General features: G+C 43.6%; 1 protein-coding gene across 1 annotated transcript; it reads left to right on the top strand.

The window, feature by feature from the left end:
- Positions 1 to 1181: 1181 nt before the first annotated feature.
- Positions 1182 to 16179, top strand: LMO4 (LIM domain only 4). Its single transcript, XM_071436342.1, has 5 exons — positions 1182 to 1418; positions 3655 to 3893; positions 10665 to 10761; positions 11117 to 11272; positions 15425 to 16179. Exons 2-5 carry the CDS (start codon positions 3658 to 3660, stop codon positions 15431 to 15433), a joined length of 498 nt encoding a protein of 165 aa, XP_071292443.1. The 5' UTR covers positions 1182 to 1418; positions 3655 to 3657; the 3' UTR covers positions 15434 to 16179.
- The last annotated feature ends 1416 nt before the right edge of the window (positions 16180 to 17595 follow it).

The raw sequence follows: 17595 nt of genomic DNA, 5'->3' as shown, positions 1-17595 counted from the left end.
TCCCCGGGCTTCTCTCTCAGAAATGCAGCTGCCTGCTCTGCTGAGGAGCGGCGCCGCCAACTGCGGCTGCTTAACCCACCGAAACCTCCACTGGGGCGGCCACCGCGGGCCGTGCCCGCCTGAGTCCCGCAGCGCAGCTCCCGCGGGGAACGTGTGGCAGGGGCGGCTGGACACGGCACCTGCGCTCGCAGGGCGAGCCGGGCACGGCCCGCCGCCTCCTACTCCCGGGCCCAGCGCGGGATCCCAGGACGGGGTGCGGGCACCGGGGCCGGACGCGGCAGCGGGGGGCGCCACGAAGGCGGCAAGCAGCGGCTGCTGTGGCCGCGCCTCCCCTCGGCACCTCCCCCAGCACGGCAGGGCCGCGGTGGCGGGGGAAGCGCCCAGCGGCCGGGGAGGGCTCCGACGGACATCGCTCCCCGGGCGGAGCGGGCCTGCCCTCGGGGACAGCGGGATGACCCCTCGCCGCCAAGTTTCTCAACTGGTGGCCGGGAGCTGGCGGGCGGGGCCAGGCGAGACGGACGGTGCCCTCACGGTCGCGCGCCTCCCCTCAGCGCCCGGGCGGCCGGCGCGGCTGGCGCTGCCCACCTGACTCCCTCCTTCCTCTCCATTCCCCTCCTCCTCCTCCTCGCCCCCTCCCTTCCTCCCTCTCTCTTTTTTTTTTTTTTCTTTTTTTTTTTTTTTCCTCCCCTCTCACTCATTCCTTTGTCTTCCCGGGGATTGGCAGGTTTTATTATTCCGCCTGAACAAGCCGGGGGCGGATTGGCTGCGGCGGGCTGACGAGGGCGCCGAGCCGGAGTGTAGTTGGGATTCTGCTCTGTCAGTAACACATGTGTGAGGGCAGCGGGCACACGCGCACCGTGCGGGCACACACGCACTTGCAGCCTCACGCTTAGACGGGCACAAGGGCCGCCCCCCGCGCCCCGCCGCCGCCGCAGGATCCCGGCAGCAGCTCCGCGCCCGGCCCCGCTCAAACTCGCCGCTCCCGCCCGCTCCGCCGAGGCGCTCCGGCGGGCCGCGGCCGGCCGACTCCGCGCCGCGGGAGGCTCGGGAGCCGCCGCAGCCCGGAGAGGGGGCGGAGGTGGGGGAGCGGGGGGGAAGCGGCACAAAGTGAAGCCACATTGCCAAACTTGCCCGGCGATTGCAGCATCGAGCGGCGGCGGCGCCCTGCGTGTGCGGCTCAGCGGCGGGGACCGAGCTCTGCAGCTCCCCTCCCGGGAAGCGGGAGCTGGAGGAAGGATCCGGGCAGACGCCTCTCATAGCAATACCTATATTTTTCCAGCCTGGGCTGCCCCTTGCCGGGCGGGGGGCTCCCTCCAGCCGGCGAGAGGGCGAGCGCTGTGCTTATTTCTTTGCAAGAAGATCTCCTCAGGCACCCCGAGCGGCGCTCCCCGGCCTTTTGCAATATAGAGGGGAAGCAGGTAAGAAGTGCCGGTCGCTCCCCCGTGTCTCGCAGCGTTCGTGTGCGCGGTGCCCGCCCGCCGCCGCCGTCCCGCTGCCCGCCGGGTGGAGGGGCGCGGAGCCGCGGACCCCGGGCATTGTCGCGGCCTCCCGTACAAAGCCTGGCGGCGGCCGCCGCTGGAGCGCCTTCCCTTACCCCCCTTCCCAGCTGCCGCCGGGAAAGGGCTCTGCCTGCCTCGGCTGTGAATGGAGGGGACGGGGGGGTGCGTGGGGGGAGGCTGGGGCACCCGCTTCCCCTGTAGTAAACACTGTTCTGAAACAGTGGCAAAAAAGATCAAAGTGAGCTCTCTATTTCTCTCCTCTCCGGTTCCCTTCCTGCCCCACACACAGTCTTTTGTTTCAATCCAGGAGAAAATCGGTGAATCACCTAATTAAAACCAAGACATGAATTAAGCATCCATTTTTGTACTACAAATTTCCAGCTCTCCGCTTGTCCCTCCCTTGGTCTCCATTAAAAAAGCACCAGAGACGCTGTTAAAAGGGGGGTATTTTGCCTCTAGCTTCTAGCTCTGCTTTCTATTTCACTGACTCCTATCCCAGGACCAAAATTGCTTGGCTCTGTAATTACTAGAGTAAGCCTATTTAAGTTAAAAGCTTCCCCCCCCCCCAACTCTAAATGAAACTTGATGAGGGCCCGTCCTTAGTTATCAAGGGAGTCACTTTCTGGTCAGTCCTCTTGATTCATCTTTTTAGATTTAATCAGCATTAAGGTATTGCTTGTCCTTAAGAGCTTTAGCTTAATGGGGTTACTGGATGGTTTTCTCAGTGTAACGTTTCCCATTTTATATTTATACATATTTGTCTTCGACAAAGACAGGTTAAGGTGGTGGCATGGAGCCTTTTTCTTTCTTTTAAGAAATCCGAAGTGATTTAAAGCATAGGAAAACGGTTTTAAGACTCGGAGCAGGAAATGCAGATTCATTAGGCTGTAGCTGGAAACTGTAACAAAAGGCAATTCCTTGAACAAATGCATCAGAAATCAATTTACATAAAGGTACACGATGCGTTCGGATAAATGCAATGCTAATGGCTTTTAGAGTGGTTTTCTTTCCAAAGTCTCGGGGTTTTTGTTACAGCTTAATTGGTGCAGTTCTCCTGGTTTATTGTGCGGTCACTGGACATACCTCCAGGTACTCTTTCTGAGGAAATGTGTGTTTAAATCGGCCTCAGTTCTCCTCCTGCAGCCGAGTTGGGCCAGTGTCAGGAAAAGTTCGTCCTCGCTGCTCTGGACGTATCAGTCTGAAGGTCCTTAGCAGATAGCCAGATGCCTCGGCATGAGCACATACGGCTTACAAAGGACAAAGACAAAACATGCTGCTTAATTGGCAGTAAATAACTTGATCTTTTTATAGTATAAGTGACTGGAGGAACACCGGGAGTTTATTGGACCCTGGATTGAAGGCAACAAATTAATCGGTTTAGAGTAAGCTTTATGAATTGATTCCTATATTATCTCTCGGTTGTCCTGCTTGCATAAAGCATTTATTAGAAAGTGAAAAATGCCCTTAGTAGCAGTTTCGGGGGCGGCCAGAGCAACCGCAGCCGGAGCGATTCACTTCATTACTCTACTGCTTTCTTAGGGTCGGTAAACTTTTTTCTCTTTTTTTCCTTTTTTTTTTTGGTAACAAAGCTTTAGCATTTAAACTGCTGATCAAGGGCAGATTAGCGAGACAAAAGTTGAGTATGTTTGTGTAGGAAGTTAACAGGCGTCCTGAAGTTCAATGATCTATTATTCGGGCCAGTGTTCTCAATCTGGAGTGTTTTCTCGGGGTGTTTTTAGTTCTCCAAAATAAAACTACAGAAAATAAAATCCCAAGGCCTCGAGGGCCGGTCCGGAGCCCCTCGTTACCGCCCCGAGCCTGCGGAGCCTCTCCTAGACTGAAAAACCAGTTTCACAACTTTTTTTTTTCCCCCTCCACTCTTCACACACTTTTTTTCATAAGCAAAACAAACCCCGGGACTGTTCCTGACTTGTGAGCTGCAGCTGCACAGGCCCGGGGCGGGGGGGCGGCGGGTTGCGCTCGCTCTGCCCCCCGCGCCCGCCGCTCCCGCCAGCTGCGCGGCCGCGCCCCCGCCCCGCGGCCCGGCCCGGCCGCCGCTCCCCGCGGGGCCCGGAGCGGCGCTGGCTCCGCGCTGCGCCCGGCCCGGCCCGTTCTGTCCCGGCGCTGACCCGCCCCCGCCCCTCTCTCCGCGCAGGCCATGGTGAACCCCGGCGGCAGCGCGCAGCCGCCCCCGGTCACGGCGGGCTCCCTCTCCTGGAAGAGGTGCGCCGGCTGCGGGGGGAAGATCGCCGACCGCTTCCTGCTCTACGCCATGGACAGCTACTGGCACAGCCGCTGCCTCAAGTGCTCCTGCTGCCAGGCCCAGCTGGGGGACATCGGCACCTCCTGCTACACCAAGAGCGGGATGATTCTCTGCAGAAACGACTACATCAGGTGAGGCGACGGCCAGGCTGGTGAGGACAGCTTTCCCCCTTTTCTGCTGCCTTTTTTTCCATTTTTCTCTTCCCCCTCCCGCCGCCCCCCCCCCCCTTTATTTCTCGTGGTGGGTGTCTGCAGGGCAGAGGGGTGGGCTGGCTCAGGATGGCTCCTTCCTTAGGAGGGAGAGACGTGCGGGTGCGGATGTTAGCGCCTAGCCCAGGGCGAGTTGCGACTGCCAAGTGGAGGAAAGAGTTGGGGGGGCTGAACGACGACTGTAACTTTAAAGTGGTTTGTCAGCACAAAACAAGTCCTAACTAAAAATAAACAGCAATCAGAGAGGCTAAATTAATCTGCTTTGTTGTAGTGTTGAAGGAGAAGTGTGCATATCTGAACAGTAAATGTTAAAATCGTAGGGCTTAAATAAGGCTGTGGCAGAGGTGCTAAATAATGAAATGCCTGCCTTTAGTATCTGATTAATTATGATATTTACATAAGCACCTTTAAACTCCTTTGAGTGGAAACAGAATGACTCATTCTCTGTTCTCCTTGTGAAAGAACTGATTAACCATCAGTTGGAGGGCCATGGATTCTACTTATAGCAAAAAACCAGTAGTATGATGTTTGTCTCAGCATTGTTACAGAGAACCTTTGAACTGATATTTCTCTTAACTTCGAGCGTAGACAATGCAGGAGATAGCAGAGGAGGTATACGCTCTTGCCCTTTATTTCTTATCTCTTCCTCTTTTGAAGCTGTTTGCTTTAAATGCCACAGATTTGGGTAGGGGGAACTAAGCCTCACTAATCTCACATCTGTTGGGGTACAGTAAGATTATGCAGAGTATCCCTTCCAACAAGTTTCCAATATAATTAATAGAATTCATGAGGTCAGGTGCCCGTACGATCTTTTCAGGTGAACTCAAGCTACTTAAACTCATTAATTTAAAAGGAGGCATTTTGAAGGATTACACATTTAATTTGAGTAAATGGTTTGATAGACTGATGCACATGAATGCTTCAAGGAGGTGTTCTGTTTCAACATTCAGTAATTAAAAAAAACAACAAAAAAGCCCCATACCTTCCCGGCATCACAGAAATGCTTAGTTAAAACAAATTGTGTTCTGTTTAAATGCTTCTGGCTCCTCATTAATAGTAAATGTCAAGAGTTAACCCTGGACTTCCTTTCTTTCTGATGGCCAAAAAGCGCCACTTTTTTTTCCTTTCTGAAGAAAAAAAAAAAAAACCTACCAAAAGCAGCCATCAAATGTTACAAGTTTGGTTATGTTGTAAAACTTGGGTTTGAGAAGATGCGGATTGAGCACAGGGACCTCTGTAGTTAAGAGGATGGAGTTAGGATTTAGTTACTATGATAGTGCAGTCTCTGACCTGGTACATGGCCGTGGCTTTGTGTAGTGAAGTACATGGAACAGGTCCTGTGCTATGTCTGAGCAATCGAAGCCTTAGCTTTGCTAGTTTCAGAGGTATTTTTAGAGAGAAATGCTAAAAAATCAGCACATTGTGGGTGCACAGTGGTGCTTTTTGGTCGTCGTCCTAAGCAACAAGCCTAAGTCTGGCAGAATAGTAATTAAATAGAGCAGAACAGTGTAAGGGAAGGAATCTTGTTTGAAGTGGAAAAATTGACACTACTGTTAAGATGCACTGAATAAGTACAGATTCATCACTCGACCAACACCATCAAACAAACCCTCGTGTCTGATTGCTACTAATTAAAAAGAGAAGATGCGTCCACTGTGTCCCAGAGGCAAGTTCAGGCAAGCTTATCACAGTCCTCTGGTTTTGTGTTGCCAAAAATTAATACTCGTTTATTTTAATGTAGGCAATTATGAATAGGATGCTTTATCAGATGAGGGGTTTCAGTTGATCTCCTTGTCCTGTCGCCTGACTTCTCCTTAGATCTGTGTAATTTGACTTGCAAAAATAACTCTGACAGATGCTTGCTGAAACTTGAACTGGACACTGTACACTCAAGGTGGGGTAGGATGGCCTGGCGCTGCCAGGGCTGAGTTAACTTGGAGCTTTCCCGCTGGAAATGGACTTTGCGGGCTTGCTCGTGGGTCACGCTGGCATGAGCGAAGCCCTCAGGTTCCATTTGGTTGTGGAGGCAGTGCCACTGACAGCGAGTCTCTCTGGTTCCCCTCTGCCATCCTTCTCCCCTCTGAGTTTTCCGGCGGGCTTTTGTGGTGGCGCGTTCTCTTCCCAGGCAAGAGCCACAGCGCAGCTCTCAGCCGGAGATGGGGGCACGCTGGACATGACTGGCAAAATGGGAAAGAGGATTGATTGGCCCGGCAGGCGCCAGGTGAAAGGGACTTGACTCCTTCGGGCCAGGACCGCAGGGCCATTTATTAATGAGCTTTTTAGCTGTATGTGGGGTTTTTTTGTTGTTGCTTAAACAACACAACACTCCCCTTTCCCTCCCTCTCCCTCCCCCCAAAATCCGAAAACAAATTGGCCGTAGAGCTACAGCTGCAGCTTTCATTGAAGGCCAAGGTTCCTGGGAAAAGAGGGAGGTGAAAACCTCGGTCCATTCCCTTCCCTCCCCACGGCGAGCAACGCGCTCAGGGAGAGGAGTGGAGCGCAGCCCTCCCAACCTTGAGATGCCAGATAAAGCAGCAGCGTGGCAGCGAATCCGCACAATTAAAAGCTTTAATTAGTGTCTCCTCCATTTTCTCTTAGTTCTGATGGGTTTTATCTAATGAGATCTGGTCGCTGGCTTAGATCTGCTCGGAATGACGTGTCCGAAATGAATGAGAGCCGCGTCGCAAACAAAACATTTAATTAACAAAATTGGCCTCTAAGAGAGAGCAGGGAGTGGTGGGGAAGGGGGAGAGGGGAAGATTGCCCGGGCGCCTTTTAAAGGGGCAGCGCCCGGCGCCCCTCCCCGGGCGGCTGCTCCGCGCAGCGCGGCGGGGGCGCAGCCCCGGGGGCGGGGGCGGCCGGAGCCGGGCGCGCCGCAGCGAGGCCGCTCCGGGGAGGGGGCCGCCGGGCAGCCAGTTCATTTCCCTGGTAATCAGCGGCAAGCTGCTATATTCAGGGAATGCTGTCCCTTTAATTGAACAGGCTAGGTAATTAAATGGCACTTTTCCAATAGGACGTGCTAGGTAAATCTAATAGTTGGTTATTTAATATCACTTTGAAGTCTGCCCACTCAAGCACAATGACAGCACAGGAGCATGTGAACTATTAGCTAGGAAAAAAAGAAAAAAACAGGATCTCAAAAATTAATTAAATCGCATGCAATTTAGGGGGAACGTTTATCTTGATTTGTCATAACAGAATTAATTCAAGGCCTCCAATTCACTTGGGGGCAGATCTGTTACTCTGAATTAACCAAGCGTAATTTGGCTGGTTTTTTTTTTTTCCCTTTTTTTTTTCTTCCTCTTCTCTAATGCAGCACTTGCCATTATGCACAGCCCCCCTTTTAAGTATCAATAGCTTCTGGTGCTTTTAAGGTGCTTGGTCTCTAGTTATTCTGAAGTACCTTTAATGGACTTGGCTTCAGGCATAATTTCTGTGTTGCCTTTCTTTGTTACATTTAATATAGCTGGTGCAGAATGTAGATTAAATGTGGGGAATGTACAAAAACACTGATTCCTTCTGGATCAGTAGGTCTGGATGTGCATTTCTCTTTGCTAGGGCTTGGATATATGCATGTAGACACAAATGTGCACCATGTCGTGCAAGAATCAAGAGTGCTTAAATCTGTCTCCACGATTTTGGAAAGCAGTGGAACCTTACTTTGTTAGTACAAGTTGCTAGAGACGTGTTTCTGCTGATGCTGAATTTTGAGCAGCAAGATGGGAAACTGGGTTGAGAAGATTTCTTGCTGCTTTCATTTCTACTCTCCTACAGAAAGTTCCGAAAAAACCCCACCAGCAAAAAAAAAACCAGAAGCATTTGGAACTGTGGGGAATGCTGTGTTGGAACCACACAGTAGTTAATTTAAGGTGGCTCAGTAAAATGCTGCTAAGTGTAGAAGAGCTGCCTTGTCCATAAAGGGAACCTCTTGATGTTTGTGATTGATTGCATTGCCCAAATGTTGAAATATTAATGACCTTCTTGGACTGAGGACCCAAAGAGGAAACTGAAACCAATTCTGTCATCACAATTAAAGAGTCCCCTGGCTTTAATTAGCCTGACCTGGGGTATCTCTACCCATTGCTGCAGTTAAAGAGAAAAGAGCCCATTAAAGTCCAGTCTGAGACCGATAGCTACTTAATTGAGCACCTAAAGCCTCAAGCCTTTTAAATCAAATACTGTCCTGGACAGTCCCCCTGGTTAGATAATTAGCTCTCCAGCTTCCCAGAAACCATGCAAAACAACTTTTTCAGTAAAGAATAGTTAATGTGGAAGACTTCCTTTGCTGGTAAGAAGCAAAAACATTTTTTTAAAAGATAAAACTTCTTTCTGTTAATGGCATTACAGAACAAAACCATTCATAACAGTAGAGATGGAAAAATAAGTTTAATTTTGTTGGTAAATAATAATAAGCAGTGGAAAGTCGTTCTGAGTTTGTAAGTAATTTTTAGGAATTTTAGCAGAAGATTCAGCTGAAGTGGCTTCCCAGAGTAGAGTTGTTCTGGGAACATGCCTGGGGAAAACTTAAAATGTGTGGAAAGCCTCGGGATTAGTTTGACTCCATTTATTAGAATTCACAGACATTCAAGGTGCGGGACCACTCTAGTTCAGAGAGAATAGTATAACGAATGCTTAATGAAGACAAGCAGTGCAATGAGATCAGCATTCTGAAAGCTGTGTTTTCAGTTGGGTGGTGCAATTGTACAGGGGGAAGAGGGGGGTTGTAGGAGACAGCTCATCACGTTCAGATGGACAACTGACACATCTGTCCATCTTTGCCCTTCTACCCAGCAATGCCCTTGCTGCCACCTCCTTACTCTGGATTGTTGGATCTTTGCTCTGGAAAGTGTAGCAGTGCCTTTCTGCCTCCTCTCACAGCCCTTTCCCGTGCAATCTCTAGTGCCAACTTCATTCCTAGTAAGGATGAAGGAAGGAAAATGCATATTGCAATGCTTTGGAACTAATCTGGGTGTATCATGGAACTGTTCTGAACTGGTCCTGGTTTGGAAGATGCCCTAATAATGGACCTTTAGTTTCCAGACAGTTTAGTCCCTTTGGCGGGGAGGTCCTGACAATGTATTAGTTCAGCTTTCCCTTTGTAACCGCTGTGATTCTGCAAGAACGTGTCAATGTGTCGTGGATCTCAGACTAATTAGTTTTGAAATGGAGTTTTGATTGAACTCTTCAAATCGATGCTGCTGCAAAATTTGTTTCTCAGCTTCCTATTAAAAGCCATCTTAAGGGGCAGTTTTACTACTCTCTCTGTCGTTCAGTCGATACATTTAATAACAACTTACAGGCTATTTTCAATAAAGTGGCGACAGCAAATTAGTAGTTTGAACATGACAAGCCTCCTCTGCAAGCTCAGATTCTGAAAATTCAAAGCAATTATTTTTATACAGAGGCACACCGCAATCATTCAGATTACGGGTATTCTGTTGTAATGTGTGTCCTAGGTTGACACAAACAGAATTTTATGACTTTATTTGGACAGGAAGGAGATGCAAATATTAATATTTATTATGACACCAATACGCTAATTTGTAAATCCTATTGCTGTGTTTTACATCGTACAGAAAAGTGGGTCTGTGACCCTGCCAGCTAGTTCAATTTCCTTTTTTACTGCAAAATGAATTGTGGTAGTCTTTATAAATATTTGTGTCTATTAGAGACTCGCGCAAAAGCAAATAAAGGTTTTTCTAATTCTAGCTAAGGCAGCCTGTAAAAGTAGAACTCAATAATCATTACTGTATTATATTTTGAATCGATGCATTGTGCCTTTAAATGGATTTGAAGAATTATGTATATATTTTTCTTCACCACTCTTCTGCCTATTCCCCCTCCCCCCACTGCGTGTGCCCCCCCCCAATGGCAGATGTTGTGGTCTCATTTGATTGCATAGGAAAACTGCAGTGATACAGCAAACACCCAGAGAGATATGATGACAAATGGGTCCAGATCCCGGTAAATTACTTTCTGCTCAAATCGAAATTTCATTCAGTTTGTTGCTAGCAGAGATGAAGTAATCTAAATTGTGGACTCAGGAGCAGATAGAGGGAAGTTGGAGCAAGCATTTCATTATCAAGAGAGAGAGAAGGTTAGGATGAAAGAGATGAGCAGAGGCAAATCTAAAGTGTTGACACCATGATTGAAAAGGTTAACCCATACACATTATATATCAACCTGGATAGCAGAGAGTTTCTAATGGAAACTCTGCACTGATGGAGGTTTACTGGAGTTTCAATACACTGAGCATGATGTCTTCTTAGATATACAATCAAATCCTCTTAACCCTTTTGATGACTCATATCTCAAGATATGATTAAAGTACAAAAGAGTTCTTCATATAATTTCAAGGACACAATGCATTTAAACTCCAGTCATGAATTGTATCTTTTTTTTTTATGATGAACCCAGTAATCTGATAAAATGTGTGTAGTACAGAATTGTTTGTGTTTCTAGAGGTGTAAGTCAATATTTCTGATTAAATCCTGTGTAACCACATCCAAGGTAAGGTGAAGCTACCAGTTGTTACACAAAAATAAACTTTTTTCATATTATGAAACATAAGCAAGTTGGAAGATGGGGGTCAGAAGTCTAAAATAGTTGTGTAATAAACCGTGGCAGTGATGTGCAAAAATGCCTAGAGCCTTCTGTGTATTAAATTATTCATGATCATCACCTCTGTTTCAGGTTATTTGGAAATAGTGGTGCTTGCAGTGCCTGTGGACAGTCCATTCCTGCTAGTGAGCTGGTCATGAGGGCACAGGGCAATGTCTATCATCTTAAGGTGAGGGTTTTTTTCTGTGTACTTTCGTTTTTAGCAGTTGATTAGTGTTGCCATGCCCCTTTAGTGTATAACCTGCATCTGCTTATGAATGAAATGCAAAATAATAACTACAAGAAGGAGTATCCATTATAAAGCTTTGCTTAGTGCGTAGCTTTGTTCCCTCGTAATCGCTAAAACTCTGCTTGAGTTATGTACTGCATAGTCCCAACAGGTAAGACTAATGCCATATTTGGAGATACTAGAAACCAAGCAGCTCCATATCTCAACTGCACTTGCAGTCTCTGAAGTGTAATTTTCAAACCTGCAGCATACTTAATTTGTGCTGTAGTTTCACTTGCTGTCTCTCTTTTCCCAGTGTTTTACATGCTCTACCTGCCGGAATCGCCTGGTCCCCGGAGATCGGTTTCACTACATCAATGGCAGTTTATTTTGTGAACATGATAGACCTACAGCTCTCATCAATGGCCATTTGAATTCACTTCAGAGTAATCCACTACTGCCAGACCAGAAGGTGAATACTCCACAATTACTAATAAGCTTTCTTAGAGCTAAATGAAGATCAATTTCTTTTCATACTAATAGTGGACATTCCCTGCCCCTGCAAAGAGACCTTTAAGTAGCTGAACTTACCTTAAGTTATTTAGGCACAGGGTTTGGGGGAGAAAATAGTAACCTTTTAAATATGACATACAGGGTGAGTCAGTTCATTTTGGTTTGGGCACGTGCGTCTGTTCAGGTGTTGAACTCCTTATGTACAAAGCAAAATGGAGAGCATATATTAATACAGACTTTTAAGAAAGAGAAGTAGTATTTTATTTTATAATCCTGAAATTAAATGCTACAAGAGAGCAGGTTTCTGAGGGAAGAAAATTAGATCCTTTAATATGGAAATAAATGCCTTGTGAAGAGAAAGTTCCTGGACTAAGCTAATGTATTTTATTTTAATATTAAGATTTTAGTTGAGGAAGGATGCTGGGGTACTCTTGCAGAAGTATTTGCTTGCCTGTTTTGCATGTCATAACTCAGATTTTAAAACCAAAGTGCTATTTACTTACTGTTCCGTAACACTAATATCTCAGCTAGAGGTTGTGTATCTCTGTGGTTGATAGTTTTGGTTTCTAGCTAAATGAGTAAATGATGATTGCACAGGTCGTAGAGTGAAGAAGAAGAAAAAAAAATTCTGATCAACAGTTGTCTTGTAACTCTGAAACTAGATAGTTTTAGATGTATTTTAATCTTCTTAATCAGTCCTAAAGCTATGCAAGTGAGTGCATTTTGATAACTGCTGTGCCTAATTTGTAACAATTACTGTCAACCTTGAGTTAAGAGACTGTTCATTCCACCCTGGTCCAGAAAAGAGTGGATGTATGACTCTTGCACATAATTTTATTCACATCATATTTCATACTGATTATGTATTGATGACATTGATTCATTTACTCTTTACAGCGCCACTTGCATGGATATTAAATCTTATTGACCACAGATGAATTTTAATTTCAGATTGGTGATAGATTTTTCCATCAGCTCTGATAGTATATTTGACTTTTTCATCATTAACCCAGGCAATCACACAGCACTGAGTTATTGCAATGAAACAAAAAGTGCACACTTCAGTTGGTAATTCTTTATAGATTTACAATAGGAACTTCATTAATGTCTGTAAGGATCACAAAAAATAACATTTATCTGCAAGTAGGAATTCGAAAGATTAAAAAAAATCTGGGACAAATGCTAGGCTGATCTTTTCTGTAGTGTGCAGTGTATTTTGGAGTGCTTTTAGTCCATGGAGAAATATGTCCGAGAAAACAGAAACTGTTCTTTATTTTACTTTTTGTTTTTGGTTGTGTTGCTACATTTCAATATCTGTGTTTGCCTTTTTTTTTTTCTGTGCATAAATTTACTGATTAATTTTAAGTATTCTTTTAAGTCTTATACAGTGAATGTAATTACATCAAAATAAAGCATGGACCTTTTTTATTTACTTAATTTGTCAATCGAGGTGATGAGAGAATTGAGTACAAAAATGCTACATAGTTAGGCAGAACAAAGATAATTAAGATTGGAAGAGAATGTGCAGCCTCTTCTCAAGGAAGTACAAATACAGTTAAAGATTCATAGATTTATACTGTTGTGAATTTTAATGAAACAAATCTGTAATATAGACTGGCTAGCAGTGATTCTGTTAAATGAATATTTATAGGTATCCCATTTCAAAATATAGGTAAAACCATTCATCTTTATACACTGCAGTAAAAGGTTTACCATTCTGAGAGTGGTTTATCCACTTGTCTTCTACGAATGTAAAGTTTAATGTAACTTCAAATAGGTGTCTAAATTGTCATTTAGTTTTATCAGTTTCTTTCTCTGCCTTAGCAAAACATAAAAATGATTTAGCTGCAATAAAAGCAGCAGACATGATGAGGAACATAGAACATGGCAAAGAGAAGTAAAAGGGACTGGGGTTGCAGAGCTCGTGGCTGCAGGTACCTGGTGGGGGCTAAATGCAGAGTGGTGAGGGCAGGTTTTTGTCAGCCCCTGTCTCTGCCTGGCAGTGGCATTGCTGCAGCCACAGCTGAGGCACACGAGCAGCTGCTGGGGAGAAGGCTGAGGGGACACGAGCTTGAGGGTTTTTCCTTTATAATAGAATATCTCTAGAAATTGTTCTGACTTCTCCTACGGTTTTTCAAAAGGAATTGCAGAGCACCATAACTCCAGAAAACAAACACAGTTAAAGAGACAAATTGATAATTTGTGTATTTGTCAGGTTTCTGGAATTTTGGAAGCTGCAGGGGCAGTTGCTAAGAGAGTTCTATTTTATAATATATTTTTTTATATTTTATATTTTTTAATAGTTTTATATTTTTCTTTTTTAATAGTCTAAAGATTTTAACATCAGAGATGTTTTACAGGAAGCTGCATGTTTTAGGGACACTAATTAAAAATATTCTTCCACTGTAACACAGTTGGCTGTAACAGATACTTTTTATTAAGCATTACAGATCAATCATTTTCCATGTTATTCTATCACTAGAGATTACAGAGATAGCATAATATGCACAGGTTTGTTTTTTTTTAATTTAACCAAGGAGATTGAGATACTCCCAGCATTAAAACACATTTTTGTTATGCATTGAAGGTGACAGTGATGAACTTACTCGTCTTGCTGCAGTTTACAGGTGACCAGTGCAGGCAGGAAGGGTTGCATGGCCTAACTTGGTTTAAAAACTTGGGGTTTTTTTTTAAGGAGACAAACGCAGGGCTGTTTGCCATTCGCCATTCCTGCCTTTTGCCTCCCTGAGGCAATTCACACATGTAAATTATAAGTTCCCATCACTTGCCCTGTAGTTTAAAAAACCCTGTTTTCTCTGAACTCAGTACTGCTGCCTGCTGAGTGCAGACTTAGTTTGTAATGTCCTGTGTGCCATTTCACTTGAAGGGGCTGTATTGTCAAGAATTCTCTCTGCTTTTTTTGTACTGGTAGTATTCCTGTAGTATTTCTTGTTTGCAACAGTATTACCACCTACTGAAAGTGTACATTTCCCACTGGTTGGCAGTGTTTGTAACAAATGTTTGTCTTCAGCTTCTATGCTTTTAAATAAAGTATGAGTTACATTACGTCTCTTAGAGAAGATCTTAAAAATCTTCTAGTTTACATATCACTCAGCAATTCCCTTGTAGTTACATAATTGGTGTTGTCTGTGTCCATAGTAGAAGATATTTGATGCTCATTTATTAAATATGCTTGCTGGCTGCTCCCTAATCTTTGTTCTGGACAGACAAATTACCTTTCTCACACTGAGCTTTGGCTCTGGGGAATTAAACCTCCAAGCTTCTACTACTTTAATTAGCTTGAAAGTGGGGGGTTGCAGTTACTAATAGACCTCAGGCTTTTAGTAACTTAGAGAAAGGGTGAGAAAAGAACTTCCTGGGAAGCGCAAAATGTCATTTAAAAGCCATAAAAATCTAATATATATTATTTCATTTTGGTAATTGCAAACAGATTGTATTTGAAGACTATGGATGATCATTCCTATTTTATCCACGAAAGTTTAGATTTTTATTGAGTTAGACACTTTTAATTATCACAATTCATTAACACCAGTATGAAAGCACATGTTTGACTTCATATATTAAAATGTTTATGTAACATTAACTAACGTACCAGATGAGGAATTTAAATGGGAGGGGGGAATCCTGAAATATCTATATTTAGCTCTTGTGCAATGCAGCATATTAACCAAAGTTGCCTTGGGAGGATATTGGCTGTACTTCATATTTGCTTTACACACTATTTCTTCCAATTACAAGATCATATTACTTGCTTCTTCAAAGGCCTGGCATAATGGTTCTTCCCTTTCAAACGGGGCCCAGAAAAACCACCTTATTCACTGTATGATTTGTTAACAGAAAGTACACATTTCTTGTTGTAGTCTTTTTTTCATTTCTGCTTTCTTTAGTAGTGAAACTGTGAAAAATGTTTGCTTTTTGCTGTTTAAAGTTGAAACGTTAGCAGTATGAATGGGCAGCGTAGAAAGCCTTAAGTCACAGTTAGCAAGTAGTCTAATAAAAAAGAGATTAGTGAATAGGGAAAAACAAAAGCAGTCATGTTGTAGTTTCCTATCTCAAATTTAGCTAAGATACCCATTTTTATTTCTTACAGGTCTGCTAAAAGGTCAGAGTAATGCAGAATGCGTGCCTTCATCTCAAATTTTGTTCATCACAGATGGATCCCATGTCTCCAAGTAGACAAGTCACCTTTGTAGCTAGCATCAATGCCAGCTCCATACCATTGCACCTTCTTTATTCTTGATTGCCCTTCCCACATTTATTGGTGTATTAAAATGACTGAATATGAACATTAAGGACTCCATGAACCTGGGCTAATGGGAGACTGTAGAGAAAATGAAAAAAGATCCACCGGAGGACATCTTGGGGGGGGGGCGGGTGGGGAAGATGACTAATGAAGCTAATTAAAAGAAACATTGAAATCTGCTTTCTACCCTCATTAACAATTAGCAGGGCACTGGCCAGTTTGTACCCTGTGTTTTACCTTAACAACATTCTATTTGCTCTTTGTATATTTAAGTGTTGTAAGGAAATGTGTTTCAATCAAACTGAACATGAGATAAAGATGTGGCTTTTGTGATATTCTATCACAAACACTTTTATTGTATCTCTGTAAAATACAATGTATGTATGCATGTAAGTGTTTTTGTCCTAATGTTGCTACTTCCCATGGCAAAAAAAAAAAAGAAAAAAAAGAAAAAAAAAAGTCAAGCTCATAGCAGCTACTGTGTAGAAATTTTCACCTACTTCTAATTTGCTGAATGAAGAAAAATCTTTTATTTGTGATATTTTCAGAGACATTTGCTCTAGTATGGTGTATTTAAATAATAAAAAGTAAAACAAAACCAAGTATGGGTTTTAGAAGCTTTGCTTTTTTTAAAAAATTACATTCAAAACATTCTGCAACTTCATCTTACATAGTCGTTACCTGAGTTGTCAATTACCTTTAAAAGTAGGTTTTTAGTTTGGATTTTTTCTTTTGTCTCATGCCAAGAAAGACTCTGCTAAACTACTTGACTGTGTTACTTGTGGCAAGGATAATGAGTACTACTTCAAAATTATATTTTTTTTCGTGGCGATTCTTAATTCTGGTATCAAGAAGTACATTAGAATTCCCATTTGCAGTGAATTACAGCACACACAGAGGTACTGTGGTGTCTTTCTTTCCAGTTCCTTCTGTTTTAAGGATGTCCCATGTCTCTGAGCATGCAAGCATAGGAGGGTATGAATATACCATAAGAGGTCAAAAAAATAAAAGCCAACGAAAGGTCTGTACCTCATGCTGAGCACTAGAATTGACTATTCATGAAAAGGAATACAATAGCTATTCTGATCTGAACAACATAACTTTATGTTTGCTGGGGTGAGGGACTTTAGCTTTTCAACACTGATAATCTTAAGGAAAGACAAACCTGTTTCCTGGGCTGTTTCTGAGAACTAGCTGATCTCAAAATATGATCTGTTTTCTAAAAGCAAACAAACAAAAACAAAAACCACCTCCCCACAAAGCAGCAGAGCCACCTCTAAGCTTACAAAGGGAACAACTTCATTTTGCATGTTTTTCCCATCAGGCTGTTTAGTCGTAGATCTGTGCAGAATACTTTTGAGAAAAAAAAAATCTGACTTTTCATGTTTTTAGCAAGAATACTAACATGGATCTGTGGCTGTCCACTGTATGCCTTCAGTCAGGAACCTGCAAGCAACAAAGCTGCCTTTGCTGCAATTTAAAGCAAATCAATATTAAGGGAAATCAATATTAATAGGAAACTAATACATTCATAACACACCATTATTTTGTTTAACTCTGTTTTTTAGAATGTGTTCACTGCTCAGCTGCTTGGTTATGGAGTAAGCTTGACTTTTTTTTTTTTGTGATGCCAAGAACACAAAAAGCTGATTTATAGATTCATCTGTATAAATAACCAACAGCAGATATTTTTGTTTCAGATTCTACTTCATGATGTCTAGTATATTGGAGGGCTGCTGAATTTTTTTCTTTTAACACGTCAGTGCTTGAGGAAGCCCCACTTCAGAGAAAAGAAAACGTAGCAACGTACAGTATCAGACAGTAAAGACAAAAGTCTTCTTGCATAACATAAATGACTGACACTATGTATGACTTTTAATTAAATGCACTTGTGGGTATTTTAAATAAGTTTCTAAGCTTTTTGATCTGGCATTAAAGTCTTCAGAGTCTGCAAATTGTGCTGCTTCAGTATCTTTGAAAAGACACTTGAAGTCATATGAATATAGAATTCAAGTATT

Source organism: Agelaius tricolor, unplaced genomic scaffold (genome assembly GCF_023055355.1).
Source record: "Agelaius tricolor isolate 1412-34295 unplaced genomic scaffold, bAgeTri1.0.p SCAF_11, whole genome shotgun sequence".
Lineage (NCBI taxonomy): Eukaryota > Metazoa > Chordata > Aves > Passeriformes > Icteridae > Agelaius > Agelaius tricolor.
Note: the sequence above shows the minus strand (reverse complement) of the source record. Positions and strands in the feature narration are given on the sequence as shown.